Here is a 21,212-nt window from a genome sequence, read left to right as displayed (position 1 = left end):
AAACCAAGTAAATAAATCTATGCAAATAATAGCCAATATTTACTGAGTGCTTGAATGTGCCAGGCATTGTGCTAAGTGCTTTGCATGGATCACCTTACTTAATCCTCAGAACAACCTTATGACATAGGTACTGTTGTCCTCATTTCACAGATAGGGAAACTGAGGCTTAGGACAGATTGAAAATGATGGAACCCTTGAGAATGCCAAGAGTCTAATTGTAATTGCTAAATGTAATTGCCTAAAAAACATATTGGAGACCAGGCGCAGTGGCTAACACCTGTAATCCCAGCACTTTGGGAGGCCAAGGCAGGTGGATCATGAAGTCAGGAGTTCAAGACTAGCCTGGCCAACACAGTGAAACCCCATCTCTACTAAAAATACAAAAAAGTTAGCTGGGTTTGATGGTGGGCACCTGTAATCCCAGCTACTCGGGAGGCTGAGGCAGGAGAATTACTTGAACCCAGGAGGTGGAGGTTGCAGTGAACTGAGATTGCACCATTGCACTCCAGCCTGGGTGACAGTGCGAGACTCCATCTCAAAAAACAAACAAACAAACGAAAAGAAAAAAAAAAAAAAGCCACACACACACATTGGCAGAAGGTGTTAGTACTCACCTGTAAATAAATTAATGACTTTAGCTCTGTGTCAATAATGGGCAATTCTGAACTGGATGCTTTTATGGGATGGAGTTTGGAGAGTGGGTTGGGGTATGAGTTAGTAGGCTGATAAATATTCCAGCCCACTCTTTTCATTTGCATGGTGTCATTCCAGTGAATGCTTAGTTCATTTGCGTGAGCAGTGCAGACATCCTTGCTAAACTCAAAATTCGATTTCAGAGCCAAAACAGTGAATTTGGTACAATGTAGGCAGTGACCGAGGAACTGAAAGCCAGATGCTGTCAGCTGCCTTTGGAGTCCCTAACCCAGAACAGCTTCTTTCATCAGCACCCCTCCTCCCCATACGCTGCCTCCCCTCCCCAGCCCCAGTGCCTGGTACCTGCAGTTTGGACTGAAGCACGTGGAGTTGGCTCTCCAGCTCTCTGTGCTGGGTCCCTAGGGTCCTCCAGTCCTCCTTCAGAGCCTCATACTGGCTCCTCCACTCTTCACACTTCTGCTCTGCCAGGGCCAGGGATCGCTGAGGGAGATCAGAGAGGAGAGGGTTCCAGGGAGTTGTGCAGCTCGCTCCTTGTTCTCTAAGCTGCCTGGAGTTCCCACCCCAAGGTCTATGTGGCATCCTTATACCTGTGTGCTCTGTAGTTGCTGCTCTGCATTCATTTTCTCCTCCAGCACTTTCTGCAGTGACTCCTTGGCCTTCTGCTCGTAGCTGTTTTTCTGGTCTTCCATCTCCAGTAGTACTTTTTTCATTCCCCAAGGGGAGTATTTCTGTAAATTTGATGCAATTCAACAAATACACATTGAGCTTCTGTGTGCCAAATCCTGAGCTGGGATACAGAAATGAAAAGAAGTTGATTCTTCCCCAGGGAAGAGACACCAGTAATCTCGGGAGCCTTTTCTTTTAGGGTAAAGCTAGCAGGGAGAGTCCCTCAGGCAATGAGAGATGCGTGGGGGCATAATAAACAGTGCCCTAGGCTTGCTGGGCATTGTATCCAAGGCCTTGTACAAGCTCTTGAAATCCAACATGTCTAAAAGGACTCATCTTTCTAAGCATGTGTTTTCTCTCCTGGACTTCCTATTTCAGTGGCTAGAATCATCATCCATCCAGGCGTTTCCAAACCCTAAACCAAGGAGCCAATCTTCATTTTCTCTCTCACTTCTCCCAGTAATCAGTTAGTTATTGAGCCTTGACAATTTCCTTAACAACTCATATCTGTCTCCTCTCTATCCCTACTTCTGCCTCCTTAGTTCAGGCTCCAGTAGTAGAACTATATGGATGAATGCAGCAGCCTCCGTTTCTTCAAAGCTTGCCTCCTCCCTTCAATCCCTTTTCAGTCCTGCATTTACGAAGTTTTCTAAAATGCAAATCCGATCTTGCCACTTCCTGCATAAGTCTCTCCATGGATTCCCAGCATCCTAAGAATGACATTTAAACTCCTTGTCATCGCTCCTCTTACATGCCTAGATTTTCATCCCATGCTACTTCTACCTAAGCCGAGATGTTTGCAGATCCCCCAGCACTCTGTTTTTTGGCTTCTGCCTTTACCCATATAGCTGCTGCCTAGAACTGGTTAACTTCTTGTCATACTCAAGATTCAGTCCAGTATCATCAGTTCTGATAAATTGACCAACTACCCCATTCCCCAATGCCTTATGGATTAGGTGGCTTTTCTCAGTGTTCATAGTGTTCACATAATATCCCCTGCATGCCTGTATTGTTCACATAATATCCCCTGCATGCCTGTATTGTTCTACTCTATTGACTCATCTGTCTTTCCTACTGGATTGTAAACTCCTTCAGGAGCTAGCATACTGCTGCTGCTTTTAAATGAAATCATTGTAGCCTCTCTACAATCCCAAATGAACTTAATGTTTTAAAATTAATACCTTTGCATTATAAAATTCCTCCTGGCTGCAGAATTAAGAAAGAGACACAAGCGTAGCTTTGCAAATTCACTGGGGTGGGTGGGGTGGGGGTGTCTTGCCTCCTCCCTTCCTTTCATCTTTATGCCCTGTGATTTTGGAGAAGGCAGGCAGCTTTTAGTGTCAATTCTGGATTACCACTATGTAAGGAGTAGACTAGATGACAAAAATTTAGGAATCCATATGAAATCATTTTCATTTAGCTTTGGAATTATCTGAAATTTTTTATTTAAATGTGAGTGGGTTTTATGGTTTTGGAACTTTCATTAAAAACCAGATCCAGGAGTTAACCTGGTTGAGGTCATATGTAGGGGATGTCCCAGATACTGGACATCCAATGACCATTCATGCTGGTCACTTGTTATTCCCCACTGAAAATGAATAGACTGGCATTCTGAATTATATATTAGTCTCTTATGAGCTTGGTTGGCATTATTTAGTCCTAACAAAGCAAATCATACTGAAAAAATAAAAGTTGTGGACCAGGAAAGTTATAGACTCCATAAACTTTCATCCCCTGTAAGATGCCATCTATGTAGCCAGGACTATCTTCTCTCTCTAACTCCAGATGGGAGAAGTCTGCCGGTTTCACCCCATTCTCTTATTTGACATCTTCCCACCTGTCAGGGATCTGTCACTTCTCAAGTGTGAAAGCTGATTTCTTTCTATCTCTTGTAAACCAAGATTACGCCAATCAAGAGATTACTAATGCTGGAAAACAATGTTACAGAAGAGCCAAGTAAAAGAGCTGTTACATTCTTCTAAGCGTTGTTAGAAAAACAGAAAAAAGTTGCCCATAGAATGAAAATCATTTTCTAAGACCTCCTTAGAACATCCAATTCATCTGTTCAAAGATTAGGATGTGTAAAGGTCTATCTGGGTGTTGTGAATCTTTACCAAGGGTCTTTCCCTACAGTTTCAGGTATTCTCAAGGTTTCCCTGGGAGCTGACAAAGTGGTTAGTGCTGGGATTCCTTCCCAGGGTGCAAAGAGAAGGATACTGGGAGAAAGAGAGAGAAAGAAGATGGAGACAATGATCTAGTGAATTAGAGACTAAAGTGAAAATGGCCAAGCCAAACTGGGTAAGTAGGAATGGGTGTGTTATTCTCTATCTGATGACATTTCTAGAAAGTAAGATTGAGGTTCAAGCATTCTTCTCATTTAATTCTAGATTCCTGAGATGAAAGTATCCTTCAGAACGCTTACCTGGGTACACGTGTACAGCTGGTTTTCTAAGGATCTCAGTTTCCCCTTTAGTTTGTCTTCATTAAGCTGTCCCTAGAGCAAATGGGATGAGATAATGAACTTGGGTCAAAATCTAGTCTGCAAAGGGTTTGACTCTATATTCCTATCCTACTGCCTAACACATAGTTGGTGCTCAAACAGTGAACTCTTTCAGGAGGTAGACAGGAGCAAAGATGATAAAGGATGTTGGATAGAAGAGGATCTTCTCTTTCCCTGGACTAGGACAAGAAAGAGTCAGACTGGCCTCAAGTCCTCTTTTTACCTCGATTTTTATCAAATGGCTCTGGGTCTCATAGCAGGGGGTTGGGGAGGCCTGGAAGGAAAGCTTCTAAGTTACCCTCTCACTCACTACCTTCCCTTCCCTGTCTAGGCACTTCTGCACTCCTCACCTCTTCTCAGTCTCGTACGTGGACTTTTACCTGTAAAATATAGGCTAGTAAGGCTAACACAGTCTCCCTCCCAGGAGAATATTTATTCCCTCCCTTATCCACTGTTATGGGCTGATTTGTATCTCCTCAACATTCCTATGCTGAAGTCCTAAGCCTCGAGTGCCCCAGAATGTGACCATATTTGGAGACAGGGTCTTTAAAGATGTAGTTAAGTTAAAATGAGGCCATTAGACTGGGCCCTAATCCAATATGATGAATGTCCTTACTAAAAGAGGAGATCAGGACACTGCGGGAAAACACATGGAGACACAGAGAGAGATGACAGGGGAGAGACCACAGGAGAAGCGAACTCTGGCCACACCTCGATCTCAGACTTTTGGCCTCCAGAACTGTGAGAAAATAAGTTTCTGTTGAAGCTCCCCTGACTGTGGTACTTTGTCATAGCAGCCCTAGGAAATTAATATACTCTCCTTCCTGCCACACACACCTGCACATATACACACACCTCCACATGCACATGCACACTTCCACCTGCACACGCACCCTTCCACATGCACACACACACCTCCACCTGCACACACACACCTCCTCATGCACATGCACACTTCCACCTGCATACGCACACTTCCACATGCACACACACACCTCCACATGCACAGGCACACTTCCACCTGCACACGCACCCTTCCACATGCACACACACACCTCCACCTGCACACACACACCTCCTCATGCACATGCATACCTCCACCTGCATACGCACACCTTCACCTGCACATGCATACTTCCACCTGAACATGCACAGGCACACTTCCACCTGCACACGCACACTTCCACCTGCACACGCACACTTCCACCTGCACATGTACACCTCTACCTGCACAGTACACCTCCACCTGAGCATGCACACCTCTACACATGCACGCACACCTCTACACATGCATGCACACCACACATGCACATCTCCACCTGCACATGCACATTTCCACCTGCACACACACATTTCCACCTGCAGACACCTCCACATGCACACACACTTCCACATGCACACACACTTCCACATGCACATGAACACCTCCACCTGCACACAGACACCTCCACCTGCACATGGACACCTCCACCTGCACACACTTCCACCTGCACACGGACACCTCCACCTGCACACACTTCCACCTGCACACGGACACCTCCACCTGCACACACTTCCACCTGCACACGGACACCTCCACCTGCACACACTTCCACCTGCACGTGGACACCTCCACCTGCACACGGACACTTCCACCTGTACACACACCCCTCCACCTGCACATGGACACTTCCATCTGCACACAGACACCTCCACCTGCACACGGACACCTCCACCTGCACACGGACACCTCCGCCTGCACACACACACCTCCACCTGCACACGGACACCTCCACCTGCACACAGAGAGACACCTCCACCTGCACACGGACACCTCCACTTGCACACACTTCCACCTGCACACGGACACCTCCACCTGCACACAGACACCTCCACCTGCACATGGACACCTCCACTTGCACATGGACACCTCCACCTGCACACGGACACCTCCACTTGCACACGGACACCTCCACCTGCACACGGACACCTCCACTTGCACACGGACACCTCCACCTGCACACGGACACCTCCACCTGCACACACTCCACCTGCACACGGACAGTTCCACCTGCACACACACCCCTCCACCTGCATACAGACACTTCCACCTGCACACGGACACCCCACCTGCACACGGACACTTCCACCTGCACATGGAAACCTCCACCTGCACACACACACCTCCACCTGCACACGGACACCTCCACCTGCACACACTTCCACCTGCACACACACCCCTCCACCTGCACACGGACACCTCCACCTGCACACACCTCCACCTGCACACGGACACCTCCACCTGCACACACTTCCACCTGCACATGGACACCTCCACCTGCACACACACACCTCCACCTGCACACGGACACCTCCACCTGCACACACTTCCACCTGCACACACACCCCTCCACCTGCACACGGACACCTCCACCTGCACACACTTCCACCTGCACACGGACAGTTCCACCTGCACACACACCCCTCCACCTGCACACGGACACCTCCACCTGCACACGGACACTTCCACCTGCACACGGACACCTCCACCTGCACACACATACCTCCACCTGCACACGGACACCTCCGCCTGCACACACTTCCACCTGCACATGGACACCTCCACCTGCACACACATACCTCCACCTGCACACGGACACCTCCACCTGAACACACTTCCATCTGCACACGGACAGTTCCACCTGCACACACACCCCTCCACCTGCATACAGACACTTCCACCTGCACACACTTCCACCTGCACATGGCCACCTCCACCTGCACACACATACCTCCACCTGCACACACTTCCACCTGCACATTGACACCTCCACCTGCACACACACACCTCCACCTGCACACGGACACCTCCACCTGCACACACTTCCACCTGTACATGGACACCTCCACCTGCACGCACACACCTCCACCTGCACACACACACTTCCACATGCATATGTACATACTAGACTCAAGACGAGAACTTCTTTAAGAAAGCAAGAAACGGAGAGATAATTAAAGCAGAGTGAGAGAGGCAGAGGGTGTGAGCAAGCTTCCCGGAAAGTCACATTCTATTTATTCATAAGCTGGGTCGGTCTAATGGCATTTTGGACATTCCAAGACAGATGCTAATCTCAAGGGCGAGAAGGGAGCGAGGCTGGCATGAAGAGCCAGTCTCTGCTTCTCAGTTTGTCAGTATTTCAGCTGAGTAGCTAAAGCTTCCTGCCGCTTTGTTGTCCCTCCATTTGTAGACTTGCCCCTTTTTCCCAGGTAGGGGTTTCATTCTTCCAACCTGGAGTTTTATGTAGGGTGTATGTGTGTAGGGGATGAGGCGGGGCTTCCATCAATGAGAGCAGGTTTTCCAGAGAAAGGGCAGTAGCCGGTTTTCCTGTCCTTTCTCTGGCTTTTTCCAACCAGGCCAAGTGGGACAATTGTGAGGTTTGAAATTCCACCTCTCTTCAGGCCTGAGACGCCGTGGGCCCTCTCAGTCACACAGCCTGGATGTTCCTATCTCATAACATTTCCGGTCTGTAACGGTCTAGGGGCAAAGGAGGGAGCTTGGTGTTCAGATCTGCTTCCCTCAGTGAGTTTCAGGGTGCCTGGGGGAGGCAGGAAGTGGTATCTTTCAGCTCCTGTTTTGATCTTGTTTGGCTGATTCTTCTAACCATGGGAGCCAGGGGGTGCCCCCACCCTTTCTGCTTCCTGTGTTTCTCAGCTGGGGCTTGAAAAAGCAAAAAGCGTTGCCAAAAATAATTTTTTAAAATGCCTCCTGTTATTAATGTTTTTCCTAACATCTCACGTGAGGGAGAGCGTCTCAGGTGAGGGAAAGTGGAGACCTGGGATTTGGCATCTACAGTAAGCACGGGGCTTTGGGAGCGATGGAAGACATGGACAAAGACTTCCACTGTTTGAGCTTTGAAGCGACTCTTGAAACGGCTGCATTCCACAGTGGCCTGCTCATTGTCAATCCACAGGTCCTGAAACCAACTGGCTCTACCCCTACCTCCTCTAGTTCACATCTTCTGATTCCACGCATTTGCCTTTGCCCAAATTCTTTCTGTGCAGAATACCATCAAACCTACCAAGTTTAAGGTTTATCTTGCTCTATTTTGGGAAGAAGACAGGCCCAAGGCAATATTCTTAAAATGTCCCTAGTCTCCTACCCTTTTGGGGCATTTCCTCTCTCCCTATTCCACAGTATGGCTTTAATCCAATATTTTGCCTCTTCCAGCTGTTTTTGTATTTTAGCCCAACCGAGATAAATTTTCCATTTGTGTTGCAATGGAAGACAATTCATGACAGCCCCTTCAGTGGGGATGAAGGGCCACCCAAGTCTGGAGCTTGAACAAAAACCTCTTTCCACAGCTCTGCTTTTCTGGACTCCCCCAGACGTCACAAAAGTCGCAGCCAAGTTGTCGCATATGGGGCGTGTAGTTTCCTGGTCTGAGCCCCAGAGCTCCCGACACTGAAGCCCAGTGTTACAGTATGTGGGAAGAAGCACTTCTTACAGGCCTACTGCTGACCTTCTAGGCAGCTAGACCCCGGGAGCCCAGGGCTCAGAGGGCACATAACCCCCAGTGGAGAGGGAGCAAGGTGGAGGCCATACACACCTGGTGCCGGTCTGAGGTCTTCAGCTCCTGCTTCTGCGTGGTTTTCCCCTGCCTCTGATCTGCTCTCCAGAAACACCACCACCTCACCACAGAAGCACCAGCCCACAGCTCATCTCTCTGCTCTAGTAGTGGTTGCTTAGGGCTTGCAGCCAATCCCCCGCTGCGCTGTCATCTCAAGATCTTAATTCCACGTTGCAGATCTTCAAACCCAAGGCTGCCCTACTCTCGTTTTTGTATTGCACAATATTGAGAGCTTGCTTTCTTTGCTGGTAGAGCTGTTTCTGTCCTGAAGCTTAGACCCTGCTCAGGAGTCTCAGTAGTGCCCTAGGACCTATGGTAAAAAGGCCCAGAGACATCTGGAGGTGGAGCCCCTGGAGGGAGCTGATCCTTGGCGTTCTAATAGGGAGTTTGTGGTGAGTTCTCAGCATGTGAAGTTGGAAATTCAAATTTATGAAGGTCAAATGGAAAATATAAAGGTCTGAACCAGTTCTGGCCACATTCTTCCAGTGATTTTTCCCAAATAGCACAGTCTGGGGCTATCCTTTTATTGAAGTTGAGGCTTTCATGGAAGGGATAAAGAGCTGAATTGCCTTGTTTTAGGGGAAGCAATAGCCGTCAACTGAAAAAGCCTGAGACTGTTTTTCTTTAAAGCCGGAAGCTAGGGGGTTGGTGGAGAGGAGGGAGGAAGAAGAGAAGGGTGAGGATTGGGAGGGGTGAGAAGAAGGGAGGGAGAAAACCACAACCAAGGGAACTTCCTCTGTTGGGCTGGAGCATGGGGTGAAACTCCTCCTCAGAGACAAACCCAGAAGTGTCTCTTCATATATCACCCCTCATTCCCACAGAGCTTGCTTTGATTCAAGTTCTGGTTGTGTCTTACCTGGGATATTACAAGAGTCTCAACTCTCCCAAACCCGCTTGGAGCCAGGGTCCTTATTGCTACAAGTTAGAGAATCCTTGAACCCTCTTCCCTCTTGTTTTTTTTTTTTTTTCAAGACAGAGTCTCGCTCTGTCACCCAGGCTGGAGTACAGTGGTGTGGCCTGGACCTCCTGGGCTCAAGCGATCCTCCTCCTTAGCCTCCCAAGTAACTGGGACTATAGGTGTGTACCACCATGCCTGACTAATTTTTTAATTTTTAGTAGAGATGAGGTCTCACTGTGTTGCCCAGGCTGGTCTTGATCACTCAAGTGATCCTTCTGTCTTGGCCTCCCAAAGTGTTGGGATTACAAGAGTGTGCCACTGTGTCCAGCCAGAAGTTAGAGAACCTTTTAAGATACAGATCTGATCATTCACAAGTCATTTCCACAGATAGCAATTGCATACCTTCTAAGCATGAGCCAGACATTGCTGAGTGTAGGATGTTAAGCCTCAATAAAGCATAGTTCCATTCCTCCTCAGCTTATTACCTATAGCAGTGTTTCTCAAGCTGGGTAGCATGCATTCTAAGGGATCTCTCATTTTATATATATACATATATGAGTTTCCTTTAAAAATGGGTCCATGCATTATTCAAACTTGAGATACCTTGTTCAACAGAAAAAGTTTAAGACCCATAATTCTAGAGACCTGTCTGAGATTCTTTTTTTGGCACTGGTCTGACATACCTTCATTTCAGCCATACTCTGCTATCCCCAGTTCTTTGTCATTCATAGGCCTGTAATCATTCCAGTTTCTTTGCCTTAAACACCCTTCTACTTTCTGCTTTTTTTCCTCTTCATCACTCCTCTTTCTGTACTGGTGAGCTCCTACTCATTCTTCAGGATTCAGCTAAAATGGTTTCTTTATTTTTATTTTTTGAGACAGAGTCTTGCTCTGTCACCCAGGCTAGAGTGCAGTGGTGTGATCTTACTGCAACCTCCACCTCCTGGGTTCAAGTGATTCTTGTGCCTCAGCCTCCCAAGCAGCTGGGACATTAGGTGTGTACCATCACACTCACCTAATTTTTGTATTTTTGGTAGAGATGGCATTTTGCCATGTTGGCCGGGCTGGTCTTGAACTCCTGACCTCAAGTGGTCCGCCCTCCTTGGCCTCCCAAAGTGCTGGGATTACGGGCATGAGCAGCTGTGCCTGGCCAGGTTTCTTTCCTTTAAAGCCTTCCCTGTTCCACCTCAGGGAATTGCTACCTTCTTTCTGTTTTCCCTGCATCACTCTGTATGCACTGCTGCTATAGCCATATTGGACTGTTTTGGCGTTATTTATTATGTGTCTCTGTCTTCATGGCTGGAGTGTGAGCTCCTCAAGAGTTAGGACTGTAGTGCTTTTTGTCCTTGTAGCAAAGGGCCCAGCACAGAGTTGGAACTTATCAAATGACTGTCAAACAAATGAGATGATCTCAATTTAGTTCAGGACCAAAACCACCTCACATGCACAGCTGTCGGCCCCAAGTTCCTGCTCTGTCAATGAAAATGACCTAACAATCAGGAGCCCTGACCATACGTTCAAAATTCCAGGTACATCGGACATTTCCGATGTGAGGAGCAGGACTGAGCTTAAGAAGTCTTTTTTACGTCACTGCAACTTCTCAGTTTTGTTCTAGACCCTCCTGTCATCTTTCTGTCTGTACTTGAGGTAGGGTGTGATGTCACACAGGCCAGTGAGGTTGTGTGCTCTGTCTCTTTCCACCTGGTGCTTTATGCTTTGGTGGTGTCAAACTGCTCGTAGCTCATGCTAATACATCAATTTATAGTATATTCTAATGTAGGGGCTTCAGCATGGGGATTCTGAGGAACCGTGGGAATCCCCAAGACCCTTTCAAGGCATCAGCAAAGTCTTAGCTTTTCTAATGACATATTTGTGTGAGACTGAATTTTTCTTCATGTTTAAACCAACAGATTGAATGCAGAAGCAAATATGAGAATCTAGCTCTCTTTCTTGCCAGACATTAAAAATATTTGCAAAAGTGTAAAGCAGTGACACTCCTGTCACTAATTTTGTTTTGTTTTTGAAAATGTGGTTCTTTTTCTTTTTCTTTTCTGAGACAGAGTTTCACTCCCATTGCCCAGGCTGGAATGCAGTGGCGCAATCATGGCTCATTGCAGCCTCCGCCCCTGAGGCTCAAGAGATTCTCCTGCCTCAGCCTCCCAAGTGGCTGAGACTACAGGTGCATGCCAACACACCTGGCTAATTTTTTGTATTTTTAGTAGAGACGAGGTTTCGCCATGTTGCCCAGGCTGGTCTTGAACTCCGGAGCTCAACTGATCTTCCTTCCTCAGCCTCCCAAAGTGCTGGGTTACAGGTGTGAACTGCTGAACCCAGACTGTTTTTCTTTTCTTTTCTTTCTTTCTTTTTTTTTTTTTTGAGACAGAGTCTCGCTCTGTCGCTCAGGCTGGAATGCAGTGGTAAGATCTTGGCTCATTGTAACCTCTGCCTTCTAGGCTCAAGTGATTCTCATGGCTCAGCCTCTGGAGTAGCTGAGATTACAGGCATACACCACCATATGCGGCTAATTTTTATATTTTTAGTAGAGAGAGTGTTTTGCCATGTTGGCTGGGCTGGTATCCAACTCCTGACCTCAGTTGATCTGCCTGCCTCAGCCTCCCAAAGTGCTGGGATTTACAGGTGTGGGGCACCGCGCCCAGCCAACTGTCTTAATTTCTAATATGGTAAATATAAAAATTTCTTACATATTTTCAGTAATTTAAAAAGTATAAAGAAATCCTGAAATAAAAAGGTTGGAGAACCACTGTATTAGACTGTATCATGTCTTTAGATCTTTTTTTGTTTGTTTGTTTGAGATGGAGTCTTGCTCTGTCACCAGGCTGGAGTTCAATCTTGGCTGACTGCAACCTTCACCTTCTTGGTTCAAGCAATTCCCCTGCCTCATTCTCCTGAGTAGCCAGGACTATAGGCGCGTGCCACCATGCCTGGCTTGTTTTTTGTGTTTCTTTTTAGTAGAGATGGGGTTTCACCGTGTTGGCCAGAATGGTCTCCATCTCCTGACCTCGTGATCCACCCACCTCAGCCTCCCAAAGTGCTGGGATTATAGGTTCGGCCACTGTACCTGGCCTTTTTTTTTTTTTTTTTTTGAGGCGGAGTCTCACTCTCTTGCCCAGGCTGGAGTGCAATGGTGTAATCTTGGCTCATTGCAACCTCTACCTTCTTGGTTCAAGTGATTCTTGTGCCTCAGCTTCCTGGGTAGCTGGGATTACAGGCATGTGCCACCTTGCCCGGCTAATTTTTGTTTTTTTTTTGTATTTTTAGTAGAGACAGGGTTTTGCCATATTGGCCAGGCTGGTCTCAAACTCCTGACCTCAGGTGATCCACCCGTCTTGGCCTCCCAAAGTGCTGGGATTACAGGTGTGAGCCACTGCGCCTGGCCTTGCATTTAGATATTTGCCTGTGCCCCAACTAGAATACTATTCCTGTTTCCATATTTTTCTGGCAAATACTTATATAAGTATTCCCTTGGCTATTTTCTTCTCTGGAGTCACTCATTCCTTCTTGTATTTTCCTATATCCTCAAAACATTTGTTTTTCATGTTTTTGTATTGTTTAGTCATGTGTCTTTCTTGTAAAACCATTAGCCTTCTCAAAGCAAGAACGCTATCTAAATAATCTAATTATTTCTAGTGCTAGTCCAGTGTTCCATACAGAGGACATAACCTATGAATATTGTACACTGAATAGACTAAAATCAAAGGCCTGAATTTTAGTTCCAGATCTGCCACTAACAGCTGTGTGACTTTAGACAAGTTACTTTTCCCCAGTGAAACTGTTTCCTCATGGGCAGAATGAGGGCATTAGACCAGATTGTCTCTAAGGCCCCTTCCCACTCTGATATTCGTATTCAGACTGAGTGGGTACATGGCATGCTGGTTGGGATAAATATTAGTGTGAATCCTATACAAAAATATTTGACATTTGCCATATTCAGAAATATAAACTATATTGGGATCTTCCTTCATTCCCTCTAACAAATAAAAAATAGGAATTAGGCCGGGCATGGTGGCTCACACCTATAATCCAGCACTTTGGAGGCCAAGGCAGGCGGATCACCTGAGGTCGGGAGTTCAAGACCAGCCTGACCAACATGGTCAACCCCGTCTTTTTTTTAAAAACAAAATTACAAAAAATTAAAAAAATAAAATAAAAAATAGGAATTCTTGCCACTTTTGGTTCTGGATCTTCCTTGGATGTGTAGCAGCGTGACCCCCAGGTGATGACCCATATATTTATTGTGACCTGTTTGACTTCTAAGTCTGAGTACCACCCCCCTCATCTTCTGCCCCCTCCCAGCCCACTTTTCAGTGTGAGAAAACCCCATCTCTTACTGTGATGATGTGGAAAGAAAAATGAGATGGGAACACATACAAGCCCATGAGCTTTGTTCAAAAAAAATTTCATTCCCTTACCTTCCAAGAGCTGTCAGAGGCCTGAATCAGAGTGGACAGTAGGTCTTGGAGAATCACCATTTTCTGTTTTAGGACCAGCTCCCTTTGTAGGGCTTCCTGGGGGTGCAGGCACAAAATGCAAGAGGGTCAGTTTAACCTAGAGGAGCAGGGGGTAGGTGGATGGAGGAACTGAGGGGAGAGGTCACATGCCACTTACTTTGAGGTAATCAGAAAGCTGGATGATTTCCTGGAGAGAAAGAACAAGGATATTCGAAATGTCTCTAGGTCCTCTGAAATGCTGGGACATAGAGCCAGAGCCTGGGTTGGCTTGTGTAGAGCAAACCTCTTCTGCTTTGGCTCTCATAGGGTCCCGTTAGGCCCTATGTCTATGCTTAGTACCCCCTTGCCATCCAGGAAGAAGATGCTCCTTCATCCCAGCCAAGTTTATCATGAAATTCCAGAATGTCAGAGCTTAATACTTTCTGATTCAACCCCTTCAGTTAATATGTGCTTACCTTATCCAGAACTGCAACTCCATAACTAGGAAGAGAAGAAATTAAAAATAATGATAATGGACCAAAGAATCAAGTAGGAGGCAGTGGGTTGATTCCTTCTGAAATCCCTTCTGAAGAGCCGGAAGGGTGAGGAAGAGCTTTCTCTTTCTTAATTAAGGTGGACATGGAAATTCACTGTGTTCTCTCTAGAGAGGAATGGATGGGATACGAGAGGGTTGGGGTCAGGAACTCACTTGGTTTGCTGACTGGCATCGTTCTTAATTGTTGGTCCTTCTGCCTTTGTCTGAGTACCTGAGAGATGGAGGATAAGGTGATTTAGAACCTATGGGGAGGAAGTGAGGGAAGTAGGGAGGGACAGGGACTCCATTGCCAGTGAGCTGGGACAGCTGTCACAGGATTCTCTGCAGGCCCTGTGGAGTAAAGGAAGCTCTGCTCTTACCACGGTGGTGTTTGGGTGGCTTCTTGGTGGGAGTGTCCTGTGGAGGAAGGCCCCCAGCCTGTGAGGAGAGGTGGTCAGTCAGATCCCTGTGGATGCCTGAGGGAGGAGGATGCTGGGCTGGAAAGACCTCAGAGCTGGTCCCTGCCACCTGGAAGGCAAGTGGGGAATGCTGAAAACCACTGCCTGGAGCCTCTTGAAAGATTCTCGCGATGATTTCAGAAGCAAGAACCAACCATCATGTTTGTGATGGACTTGCCCCCCATCCCTGCCCAAATTTGTGTGTTGAAATCCTAACTCCCAATGTGATAGTGTTAGGAGGTGGAGCCTTTGAGAAGTAACTAGGTCAGAGGGGGGAGCCCTCATGGATGGGATTAGTGCCGTTATAAGAAGAGACATGAGAGAGCTTGCTTTCTCTCTCTGCTCTCTGCCTTGTGAGGATACAATGAGAAGAAGGCCATCTGCACGCTGGGATGCAAACACCAGATCTGCAGGCTTCGTGGTCTGAGACCTCCAGACTCCAGAATTGTAAGAAATAGATTTCTGTTATTTAAGCCACTCAGTCTATGGTAATTCATTACAGCAACCCAGACTAAGACAATGTTTCAGGTCCACAAAACCAAAGTAGCCCACGCAAGCTTTCAGAGCCCCACGGGCTTCTCCTTGTCCTGAGTGGCAGGTGCAGTCCTCCTCTGGCCAGGCATGTGTGGAGCTGCACGTTTCTCCAGCTTTTCCCTCTAGAATCCCCAGTTGTTGTTGTTTTTCTCTCTCTCTACCTTGTGTGGTCTCAGCCGCTTATATAGCCAGCATGGTGATGTGGAAAGAGAACTAGTCTGAGTGGGGAGTGAGGGGATCTGGGTTCAGATCCCACCTTTTCTAGGTCTCAGTCTTCTATTTGTGTGGTGCGGAATTTGGAATAGGTAATCCCTACGGTTCCTTCCATATTCCAAGGAAAGCTTTCTTCCTCTTAGTAACAGCTGGAAAATTGTTGAGGTTTTGTGTGAAGGCTAGGTGAAGTGGGTAGTTGTGGGGAGGTTTTTTGATTTAGTATACAGTTTGCTTTCTTTTGCAACTGGGCTCTGGGATCACTTCTCTGAATAGCATCTCCTATTGAGCATAACATATCCACTAGTTAAGAAGCCCAATGGAATACCCACTCTGGATAGCGCACAACGCCAAGCATTTCCACGGAACGTGGCGGACACATCCCTGCTGTCAACATGCTCACAACCTCAGCAGGAAGACACAGATGGTTTGCTTGCTGAGGTCATCTCAGTGTACCCTGGTTTTTGCCAACACTGTTCCTTTCCAGGCCAGACTAATGGACCCTCTAAGGGTTACGCAATCTTAGAAGACAGCAGAGGTGGCCTGGAAAAGCCAGGGAAGGCTTCCTGGACCAGATGAGGCTGTAGCTGAGTGATTTAATAGAATTGGAATGACACAAGAGAAAGAGAGAAGAGTGGGTACAACAGCCTTGCAGAAGAAAAGAGGACAGATATGTCTGTGTGTGTGTCAAGAGGAGTGGCTTGTGTACTTGGCACATAATAAGCTTTCGTTAAATATTTAATGACTGATGGGTGAATGAATGCTGTAAGATAGCTGTAGAAGATGTGTGTGTAATGCCTACTTTTGAACTGATATAGGCATTAACTTTGGAATTATTTCTACTTATTTTATTTTTAAGCTTTTTTAGAGACAGGGTCTCCCTCTGTTGCCCAGGCTGGAGTGCAGTGGTGTGATCATAGCTTATTGAAGCTTCAAACTCCTGGGTTCAAGTAATTCTCCATCTTTGCCTCCTGATTAGTTACAGGTGTGTACCACCATGCCTGGCTAATTTGTAATTTTTTTGCTAGAGACAGGGTCTTGCTATGTTGCCCAGGCTGGTCTCAAACTCCTGGCCTCAAGTGATCCTCCTACCTTGGCTTCCCAAAGTGCTGGGATTACAGGTATGAGCCAACATGCCTAGCCTGGAATTGTTTTTAAAAATTATATTTTTCTCTCCGACAAGTGAAGTGCAGAACAAAAAGAGCTAAACAAACAAAAATGCAACAATAAAAATCTCTGAATAAGTGGCTGTTGGCAACTCTACTGTAGGACTGAGGAAGGAGGACTTAATTTAGATCCCTTTTTAGTGACCGTAAGCCCACCCACCCGCCTTGTCCAGAGAGGGTCCCAGAGCACAGAGCACTATGTCCCTTGACACGGCCCACCTGCTCTCTGGAAGAAGAGATCCTGCTGGCACAAGACAAGGGCTCCTTGAGGACAGTCGCCTGGCCTGGCCGCCTGGAGGGCCCTTGCTCCCTGGCCTGGGGATGCCGTGCCTTGCCCTTCTCCTCTAACTCCAGGTTCCTCCTCCTGAAGAACTGCTGCAATCGAGCTCTCTGGAGCTGCTCTCTCTGCTGGATCCTCAGCGTCCTCCCCACCTGGCGGCAAGTGGTCACATTGGGACGGCAGCGGCGGCTTTCACGGGTCTCTTGCCGGCGCTCACACTTGGCCTCATAGCTCTCAGCCCACCGGGCCAAGCCAGGGGAGGGCCTGGGGTCCGGGCTGATCATGATGACCTCCGAGCACCTGTTGCACTTGGCTTCCAGTTCCTGGAATAGATGCCTGGATCTGCCAAATGCCAAGAGGGAGGAGAAGGGGAGGGGTCAGAAGATAGGCGGAAAAATGACTATCTAGACCAGGGGGCAGAAATAGCACAGACTTCCATCCATGTGGGTTGAAAACTGAGGACATGGTGGTATCAAACTGGGAGTCAGGACTCCTGGGCTCAGTCTCTAATGAACTAATACAGTCTTATAAAAGCGAATTGCTGCTTTTCTCTAGCCAATGTTTCCCCTTTGTAAAGTAAAAGGGTCTCTGTGGCTGCCACTTACTCCTTGACTGAACATCTTACCATGCCTCTAAGGGGAACACGAAAAATTGATTAAAATCACAATGAGCTATAGCCTCTTAGATGGCAGGTGTGTGTTCATTTTCCAGGCGTGTAAAGAAACAGCTAAGTTGAGCCCCTCTGCCGTCTCATCCCCCAGTTGAAAAGGAAAGTCAATATCTTCACTGCTGTCCTGGCACAAGTTGTTACTAACAGAGTTGAGTGACACTTCTCAGGATCTGGAAGGATAACCAGACCCCCCTCAGGTGGTGACCAGTCCTGTGACCAGCACCCGCTGCTCTCTTCTTGACTTTTAGCAACTAGCTTGTGAGCCTGCACCTGGCATGGTTTAGGAGGGAAACCCTCCCCTAATTCCTCCAACCTGCTGTCCTGACAATTGTCCATGGGCCCCCCCACTTCAAGCTCAGGACTGGGCTCTGTCTTTCAGGGACAGATCAAATCCAGTCAGTACTGCCACATGCCTACTGCTGGCCAAAATCCATTTCAGAGCATCTGGTTCCAGTACTCTTGGAGCTAGGGGTTTCATTTCTTTAGGGTCACCTCCCTGTCAGGGCTAAGTCTGGTGCCAAGTCTGCTTTCCTTAGCCCAGACACAGATTGTGCCATCCAAACCCACCAACACATGAATTATACCTCAAAAGCCTGCTTCATACAGAGAAGAAACAAAACAAAAACAGTAACCAGAAGTTGCCAGGGAGCCAGGCTTGGTGTAGGGGCCACAGGACGCTCCTCTGCATGGCCTTCCCTGGTACTCACAGAGCACTCAGACTGGAATCCCCTTTTCCTTCTCTGCACCTCTTTCCTGCTCTTCCCCCACCTACCTTCTGCAGTTTATCCTCCTAGAACCCTCTGGTCACTTTGCTGAGTTGGGCTGGACTTGGATGAGCTGGATCCTGAGTGCTGGAAATTCTGTGTCCTGCCTCCTCTGATCACTGGAGTCAGACCAGGGACTGATGGAGGAAGAGGGACTCCCCCTCACAGCTGCTGCTGCTTCTCTTCCTCCCACGACCTCATTACCCACCACCCTGGGAGGAGGGTATCTCAGTTTTGCCAACAAGCAGGCATTTGCTAGCTCTAACCCCTCAGGGTTTATTTATAGGCCAAACAGACTCAACAGGTAGCAGAGTCTCTGCCCCTTTACTGGGACTTTGCTATCCTGGCTCAGTTGGGAATTCTCTGCAGGATTCTTGTTTTCTCTCTGATCCTGCCACTCATTCCCCAGGGGCGTGGGTGGGGCAGTCTTCTTCTCTGAGAGGAGTTTTGTGTGGTCAAGCCATGGACACTCAAATGCCTGACTCTTGAGGGTTGGAGAGGCGTACTCTGGTGTCAGGCAGCATTGATGCCGAGCAGAAACGTGAGGTTGTTCATGTTTGCCCGCTACATTCTGAACGGCTCTCTTCTTTCTTTAGTCGTTTCTCCCGACTCCTACTTCTTGGATAAGGGTGGGAGTAGGCATAGGGGGTGGTTCCTTGACTTCCTCCCTGCCACTTTCTTTATTTAAAGACTTTAGAAAAGGATCTGAGAGACCCAGGTATATTGTTATAAATGACTGAATGGAGGAGACTCAGGATTATGTGCTTGTGAACTCCATGTCTAGAGCCTATTCTCACAGCTTCCCTGAGCCACAGCCCCGGGCTATTCTGCCATAGATTGCAGTGGAGAGCCCTGGCTCTTGGAGTCACACTGTGTGGACTCATACCCTGGCTCTGTCACCTACTACTTGTCTGTGTTTTTAGGTAAGCTACTAAATATCTCTAAGCCCCAGTCTCCCCATTTATAAAATGGGGCTAGAACCTGCCTTGTAGGTTATAAGGATTAAATGAAAAATGCAGGCCATGCACCTGGCATGTAGCACACAATAAATGTTAGCTTTTAATAATAAAGACATAAAGTATTATTATTAGGTTGTTGCAAAAGTAATTGCAGTTTTTGCCATTAAAAGTAATGGCACAAAACAGATATTATCCTTGTCATGCCGATGTTGGATATTGAAGACTTGGTGGTGTAAAACCAAGGCTCCAAGCTAAAGTAGCACCCCTAGGACATGTCTCTCTCAACCCTCTCTCTTTGATGGTACATTGTTTACCAGGTTGAGGAGATCCTGGCCCCAGGTTGAAGTCACATTTACTTCTCTGGTTCCTCTGGCCTCTGGGTTTGGGCTATAAGGAGAAAGGGCTTCTCTGTGGTCTGGACATACTTGCCATCCTAATTACACCAAGCAGAAAGGCAGGGAAGAGGTGGGTCTGCCTGCATCGCACGTAGGATGTGAGGTCCCCTCCCTGTTTGGCTCCAGCTTCCCCGCAGGTTTTATAGTAGAGGCAGAACATTGAGACTCCTCCTACCTTCTTGCCTTGAAGAAGAAAGGGCTATGGGGGAGAAGACAGGGCCTGAGATGAGGTCTCTCTGGGCTCTCCACCCAGGCCACCCACCTTTGTCTACTGAAACTCACATCTGCTTTCTGCTTCCTCAGGGCAGACATTGGACCTTTTTACCCAAGAAAGGAGCTGCAGTGGAAATGGCTCTTAGAGAGGGGAGTGTTCCCAGAGGCCTGGGCTACCACACCTGCTAGGACGTGGTGTGGCATGCTGCACAGAACCCTACCCAGGTTTCTGGGATGACTGGACCCTACTGACTTGCTTAAAAACAAGAAGGCATGTGGGACGGCTGACAGGGATAGGCTGCTGAGGAAAAGGGAACTGGTCCCTGTAGGGTTCAAAGAAAGATCACTGGACCACTGCCCAGGCTTTCTGGCATCTGAGGTTCCCTCCTGGCAGCATGACTGGGTTCACTTGGAGCTTGGAGGAAGAAGGGCTCCTGGCTGGGGAGGCTCGGCCTGGTTTCTCAGGCTGCAGAGAGAGAACAGGGCACGGCTTCTCACCTGACTGTGGCTTGTCATGCCTTTCAGAGTCTGCTTCTACTTCCTGGCCATGTGTGCAACAGAGACAATGAACGGCTTCCTGCATGGGTTGGCCTGCTTAGCCCAGAGCTCTCAGTGTGAGCTGAGGGGAGAGGGGCCTGCGCCTAAGCTGCTGGGAAGGCAGCCTTCTGTTCAGGGATCCCGGCTTTGAAGGAAACTGGAAAAGGTCATTTAATTCATGCCCATATCACTGGGTAGCCTGACATCTAAGTCATTTGACTTACTCCTAATCTAATCTAATCTACTCTACTCTACTGAAACAGAGAAATGGTAGAAGCTGTACCCTGTGCCATGGCTAATGCCACAGGAAACCAACACAGGATGCTTTCTTGGTTACCCAACCCCCCGACACCCCTAAACTATGCCACCCACAGTCTCTTCACTCAGGGGAGCTGGGATGGTAGAGTGTCTTCTGCCCCACCCCCAAGTCGGAGTTCCCAAACCTAGACACAAAAGCATCCTCCTTCTCAGTTACCTCCGAGTCCCAGGCTCCAACTCAAGCCACTCAGGAAAGCATTCCAGTTCCTAGGCAGGCAGATCTTGGCTCTGGTCTCAGATGGAGCGAGACAGCAGATGGGTAAAGCACATACTTTCAATCCGTAGGTCTGGGTCCCATTAATGCGTCCCTTCTTGGTACCATCTTTCTTTTTGTACAACAGCCTTGCTGAAACAGGAAACAGACAAAGCCACAAGGTTCGCAAACCCCAGTTCCTCT

General features: G+C 47.8%; 2 protein-coding genes and 1 long non-coding RNA gene across 6 annotated transcripts in view; 1 reads left to right on the top strand and 2 right to left on the bottom strand.

The window, feature by feature from the left end:
* CUNH1orf74 (chromosome unknown C1orf74 homolog) overlaps positions 1-21,212 on the top strand; it is a 65,131-nt gene that overhangs the window by 8,327 nt on the left and 35,592 nt on the right. Inside the window, exon 3 of one of the 2 annotated variants that reach the window (XM_012459252.2) lies at positions 3,454-3,492. The exons of the other annotated variant lie outside the window; for it this stretch is intronic. The gene's annotated coding sequence lies outside the window, so the exon portion shown is untranslated. Of the gene's footprint in view, positions 1-3,453; positions 3,493-21,212 lie in introns of those variants that run through there. 2 annotated transcript variants of the gene reach the window in all.
* The window catches only part of TRAF3IP3 (TRAF3 interacting protein 3), a 27,263-nt gene extending 6,051 nt beyond the window's left edge, over positions 1-21,212 (bottom strand). The window contains exons 1-10 of one of the 3 annotated variants that reach the window (XM_012459242.2): positions 20,973-21,212; positions 16,899-17,301; positions 14,692-14,839; positions 14,486-14,543; positions 14,253-14,277; positions 13,955-13,984; positions 13,759-13,854; positions 3,743-3,814; positions 1,242-1,382; positions 997-1,134 (exon numbers count right to left, since the gene is read on the bottom strand). In XM_012459242.2, coding sequence (XP_012314665.2) covers positions 997-1,134; positions 1,242-1,382; positions 3,743-3,814; positions 13,759-13,854; positions 13,955-13,984; positions 14,253-14,277; positions 14,486-14,543; positions 14,692-14,839; positions 16,899-17,243 — 1,053 coding nt within the window. In that variant the 5' untranslated portion in view covers positions 17,244-17,301; positions 20,973-21,212. Of the gene's footprint in view, positions 1-996; positions 1,135-1,241; positions 1,383-3,742; positions 3,815-8,409; positions 13,725-13,758; positions 13,855-13,954; positions 13,985-14,252; positions 14,278-14,485; positions 14,544-14,691; positions 14,840-16,898; positions 17,302-18,401; positions 18,785-20,972 lie in introns of those variants that run through there. The other 2 variants (XM_012459243.3, XM_012459244.2) reach the window with 2 other exon arrangements.
* Positions 1,687-2,553, bottom strand: LOC135268229 (uncharacterized). Its single transcript, XR_010336510.1, has 2 exons — positions 2,356-2,553; positions 1,687-2,324 (listed from the first exon to the last, which is right to left on the bottom strand). It is a non-coding gene; the product is annotated as an uncharacterized LOC135268229 (long non-coding RNA).

This window comes from Aotus nancymaae, unplaced genomic scaffold (assembly GCF_030222135.1).
Source record: "Aotus nancymaae isolate 86718 unplaced genomic scaffold, 86718_ANA_hifiasm-v0.15.2.pri h1tg000039l, whole genome shotgun sequence".
NCBI lineage: Eukaryota > Metazoa > Chordata > Mammalia > Primates > Aotidae > Aotus > Aotus nancymaae.
The sequence above is the reverse complement of the archived record's forward strand: the minus strand, read 5'-3'. Positions and strand labels throughout refer to the sequence as shown.